The sequence below is a fragment of the Temnothorax americanus genome, unplaced genomic scaffold (assembly GCF_048541705.1).
Source record: "Temnothorax americanus isolate GAGA-0224 unplaced genomic scaffold, ASM4854170v1 Scaffold175, whole genome shotgun sequence".
NCBI classification, from domain to species: domain Eukaryota; kingdom Metazoa; phylum Arthropoda; class Insecta; order Hymenoptera; family Formicidae; genus Temnothorax; species Temnothorax americanus.
In genome coordinates this window covers 147,240-152,608 of record NW_027509313.1, presented here as the reverse complement: position 1 = coordinate 152,608, position 5,369 = coordinate 147,240, and the positions used below count along the sequence as shown (strand labels likewise).

General features: G+C 29.7%; 1 protein-coding gene across 1 annotated transcript; it reads right to left on the bottom strand.

Annotated features, from left to right (window-relative positions):
- Positions 1-2,531: 2,531 nt before the first annotated feature.
- LOC143896033 (fatty acid synthase-like) lies at positions 2,532-4,447 on the bottom strand. The gene is made up of 4 exons (XM_077403580.1): positions 4,392-4,447; positions 3,634-4,052; positions 3,098-3,391; positions 2,532-2,872 (listed from the first exon to the last, which is right to left on the bottom strand). Exons 2-4 carry the CDS (start codon positions 3,994-3,996, stop codon positions 2,855-2,857), a joined length of 675 nt encoding a protein of 224 aa, XP_077259706.1. The 5' UTR covers positions 3,997-4,052; positions 4,392-4,447; the 3' UTR covers positions 2,532-2,854.
- Positions 4,448-5,369: the final 922 nt, after the last annotated feature.

Below are 5,369 nucleotides of genomic sequence, written 5' to 3'. Positions count from 1 at the left end.
AAAATTATACATTTCATAGTACTCCTCGGAAAATTCTATCCCTGTTTGATCTATAATTTGTTGAGATTTGATCAATTATTTTTCGAAAAATAGGAAAAATTAAAAAAATCGGTTTCCAGAAAATCGATAACAAAAAACTATACACATAGTGGCACTCCCCGGAAAATTCTACCCCTATTTCATATACTTTTGGTAAAAATTCGGTTCAGGGGTTTGGGCTGGGCGTTGATGAGTCAGTCAGTCAGTCAGTCAAAACAATCGTGAAAAAAACACATTTTACCTCTTTTCACCCCCTTAGGGGTGGAATTTCTAAAAATCCTTTCTTAGTGGATGCTTACGTCATGAGAGGAATACACCCTCCAAATTTCAAGTCTCTAGGTTCAGGGGTTTGGCCTGGGCGTTGATGAGTCAGTCAGTCAGTCAGTCAATCAGTCAGTCAGTCAGTCAGTCAGTCAGTCAGTCAGTCAGGACATCTTCCTTTATAGATATAGATATATACACACATATATATATACAGCGTTTTTTTTCTATTCCTATATCGCAGCTTCTACGTGCTAGCATATGACTCGAGCACTCTAATCTTATATCTCTATGTTTTAAACAGACCACGTATATCACAAGTAGGTATTAATTATTTAATTTGACAGATTTAAAAAAAAGCAAAACAGATAATATTATGTTGTTCAAATAATGTACCCGCAATTTGGCGAGAAATGCTTTTATAGAATCTGTTGGTCCGCTCACGATAAAATTAGAGAAACTATTGTAACAAGCTACATCAATATCCGAAGGACATATATTTCTTATAGTTTCAAGATCAAGATTAATTTCAGCCATGGAACCATTAATTATTTTCGATTCATGAACTGCTAAACCGATGAAATATGCCGACAGAATCGTTTCTTCGGCCGTTAAACATCCATCGGCATATCCACAGACTAGTTCACCAATGGAATGACCAATTATAAAATCCGGAACTATACCAATGGATGTTAAAAGATCGACTATTCCAATCTGTAATATAAATATATTATACTATACGTATAAAAGAAATATCTTCCCATTTGTTTTAAATAAAAAAGAATTATAAAATAAAAATTTAATCATATTTGATACCTATATACAAAATATATTTATGAAGTTTAAACAAAAAGTTTTCCTTTTTTACCTGCAGTCCAACGAGTGCTAAAAATAAATTAATGATATTGTTGGAAATATTTTTATTATCACTTAATAAAATATCTGTAAGAAATATGCCATAAGATCTCAAAACAATATCACATTTCTGGACTGCCTTGACAAATACTGGGAATTTCATAAGAGCTCGACCTGCTAAAGTTTTAATAGAAATTTTCAAATCCGTTAGCTTTAATATACAAATATGTATATGCACGCGCGCTTACGAACACACCACACTTACTCATTTTAGACCATTAAGATCCTAGTCAAGAAAATATAAAACAAATTGGTCGCTTCATATATTGACGCCCTATTTTATTAATTGTATCATAAGATATTTTAGATCCAGTTATCATGTATCCTCTATAAAGGTGACCTTCTATGTTATCATTATGAATATGGTGTAATAGAGAGATGTATTCTGTATCTATAGTTCGACTTCGTACCTGCACATTCAGTATAAAAAAATATTTAGACGCCCCATTTTTTGGTAAAATAATTTTACATAAAAAAGAAAATTGTTATCATTTTATCTTGCAAGATAAGTATTTCTAATAAAATATTTTCTTATTACTTAATTCACTGAACAAGATATTTTGATTGTTTGGATATTTAATTTTAAGAATTTCTTTGAACAACTGTAAAAAAACATAATTGTTTTTTTTAAAACAATTATGTTTGCAAAAATATTTTTTAAGCTCTATGTAAGTATATAGTTATATATATAAGATTGTCTTAATTATCTATTATATTTTTAATATAGGAATATATATAATACAAATAAATAAATTTCTTATTACAAAAATTAAGAAAAAAAAACAAGAGTAAAGATAGTAGATATAATAAAGATAGGTAGATATAACAATTTTTGGTAAGTTATCGGCACAATTTTAATTTATAGTTATAAATATGTCCACTGTGTGTATCTCGAATTATACAATACATCTGTAACTGTTAAATCTTACCTGTATCTGTATTCTTTTAAGCTTTATTTCATATGTTTAAATTAGTATTAACAATCAACATATTTCTATGTTAACAAACATTGCTAAAGTTAGAAATTATTGTTAAAAAATAAATAATTAAATTATTGGTTTAATAATCCAGATATTGGTTCTAATAATAATACAATTGAATGAACTACTTATGTTCTTGGCACCCTGTGATAGCACTTTAATTGAAGCAACAGCTTTTTTTTCTCAGTGTGGTTCGAGAGAACTCTCTCATTCTGTTAATTCGAGGATATTTTTATTCTTCTTCTAATAACAGCGGATAAAACTTTTCGAAGGTTCTTAGACTATGTAACAGGTATAAGTTAAAATATTAATTTCTATCTTTACTTTCAAGAAATATCCTTAAGAAATTCTTTTTTATTAACAATAATTATAATTGTGTAATTGCTGTATGGATTACAATAAATAACTATTAATAAAATAAAGAAATATTTTCCCTGATTACAGAAAGAAAAGTTATGTTCAAACATTTTGTTACAAATTTATTTAAAAATGTTTATAACTTGCATAAATGAACATTATGTCATCAATCTACCTCATAACCGATAACTATGATGTTTATTCCGTCTTGTATATACACATATTGATTGTAATCTTCTTCTTACCCTTTAAGGGCCTGTGTACATAATCATGTACATTAAAAAAAAGTATAGTTTTAAACTTTAACCAACAACAAAGAACTAGAAAAAAAACATAAAAAACTCATCAGGGATGTCTTTTAAGACTATCTTATAAATTATAACATTTTACTCCAACGGAATTGATGTGAAACTAAATAAATGATTGCAGGTGTATAATTTATAATATCTAATAATAACAATATTGTTACAGTAATGCAAAAGATAAATATAAAACTTAAACCACTTTTAAAATAAATAAAATAAGATAGTATAATATTTGCTTACGTCATCTAAAATGATTTTAACAGCCTTCTCCGTCCGTCCAGATACGATTACAAGTCTGGATAAGTCGTCATTCGGTGCTCCATTATTGATTTTTTGTTTAGGATTCGATTTTAATAATATGTGGCAATTAGCTCCTCCAAATCCAAAGGAATTAATACCTACATAACCACCCTCCCATTCTGTTGGTTCAGTGACAATCTTTATTCTTCCTTCGATAATAGCAGTTAACTCTTTTCGCGGACACTTGAAGTGTATAGTAGGCATAATTATACCAGTTTCCATCGCTAACAATATCTTCAAGAAATTAAATTCCTTTGTTAACAGTAATTCTAATTGTGTGATTGTTGTAAATTATTATAATGAATAACCCAGATAGCACAGATGATCGTTATGAAAGGATTTCACGAATCCTTTTTGAGTTCATGACGATCATCTGTGCTATCTGGAAAGTCTAATAACGATATGAGAAAATTTAAATTGTTACAATTGCAGTTTAAGCAAATTTTATATTTAAATGTTTTATTACACATATTAACCTTTGCAATTTGGCAAAGGCCACTGGCGGGTTCGGAGTGTCCAAGATTCGATTTTATCGAGCCCATCAATAAAGGCGTGTTTCTTTTAGCACATAAAGTCTGGTCAATAGACGTAATTTCCGCAGGATCACCCACTGTGGTACCAGTTGCATGAGCCTCCATGTATGTTAACTCACTAGGTGAGATTCCACATTCTTCGTAAAACTCTTCCAACAACATTTTTTGCACTTTAAATGATGGAAAAGTGATACCTTCTTCTTTAAAGCCATCGCAATTTGTTTTACCGTATACGAAGGTCGCATATATTCTCTTTGCATTTTTTGTTTTTTGCAGATACACCACTGTCATTGCATCGCTACGCATATATCCAGAGCCTGTCTCATCAAAGGGTTTACAATAACCATCAGAAGACAAAACCCCTGAAAGAAATTGATCCTAATAAACCAAATTCTTCCAGTTTTGATTTTATTGCTGGCATGCAGAAATATGCGATAAGCATTGGTAAAATAAACATTACGGGCAAAGTAAATTTTATTCATATTTTTATTTTACTTAAGGACGCGAATATAAACATGTATATCTTTCAGTTGTAAAGATACATTACGATATTAATATTAATTATTTTAATTTTGCATCATTAATTAAAACGGAAATATCAGTAATTTAAATACTTTTACTTTGATAAATAAAATTAGACAAATATATAAATATATATTGTCAGTATATTATAAAGTACAGTATTATTCAAGTATATATACCAAGGCGATAAAATCCAAAATTTATGTAAGGATGGAGGCATAGATTGGCGGTAGCAACAATACCTATTTTATACATTTGTATGTTTGAACGTTTTTAACTTAAAAACTATATTGGACCGAATTTTGGCCACAAGTATATGAAATAGGGGTAGAATTTTCCGGAGAGTGCTATAGAGTGTGTAGTTTTGACGTAGAACTACGTCTCTATCTATACTATTATATAAAATCCTTACGGGTGGTGTATGTTTGAACGTTAATAACTTAAAAACTATTGGACCGAATTTGTATTAAAACCATATAAAATAGGGGTAGAATTTTCCGGGGAGTGCCACTATGTGTATAGTTTTTTGTTACCAATTTTCTGGAAACCGGTTTTTCTAATTTGTCTAATTTTTTGGGAAATAATTCGCCGAATTTCGAAGAATTATAGATCAAACAGGGGTAGAATTTTCCGGGGAGTGCTATAAAGTGTATAATTTTTCGTTACAGATTTTTTTGGAAACCGGTACGGAAATTTTTTCCATTTTTCGGGAATTTATTGACCGAATCTTAAAGAATTGTATATGAAGTAAGGGTAGAATTTTACGGGGAGCGCCATGATGTGTATAGTTTTTGTTACCAATCTTTCTGGAAACCGGTTTTTTTTAATGTTTCCAATTTTTCGGGAAATTGATTAAATCTCAAAGAATTGTATATGAAGTAGGGGTAGAATATCCCGGGGAGTGCTATAAAGTGTACTATTTTTTGTTACCGATTTTTTTGGAAACCAGTTTCGAATGACCGAATCTCAAAAAATTGTACATAAAGTAGAGGTTGAATTTTCCGGGAAGTGCTATAATAAAGTATATAATTTTTTGTTACCGATCTTTTTGGAAACTGGTATCAAAAGTTTGACGAATTTTTCGGGAAATAATTAATCAAATTTTAAAGAATTGAATATAAAACAAGGGTAAAATTTCTCGGGGAGTGCTATAAACT

Coding starts and splice junctions, on each gene's coding strand:
- LOC143896033 (XM_077403580.1), bottom strand. CDS start 3,996: ATGCGTAGCGATGCAATGACAGTGGTGTATCTGCAAAAAACAAAAAAT. Junction 3,392..3,633: donor GCCTTTGCCAAATTGCAAAG/GTTAATATGTGT, acceptor AATTTCTTGAAG/ATATTGTTAGCGATGGAAAC.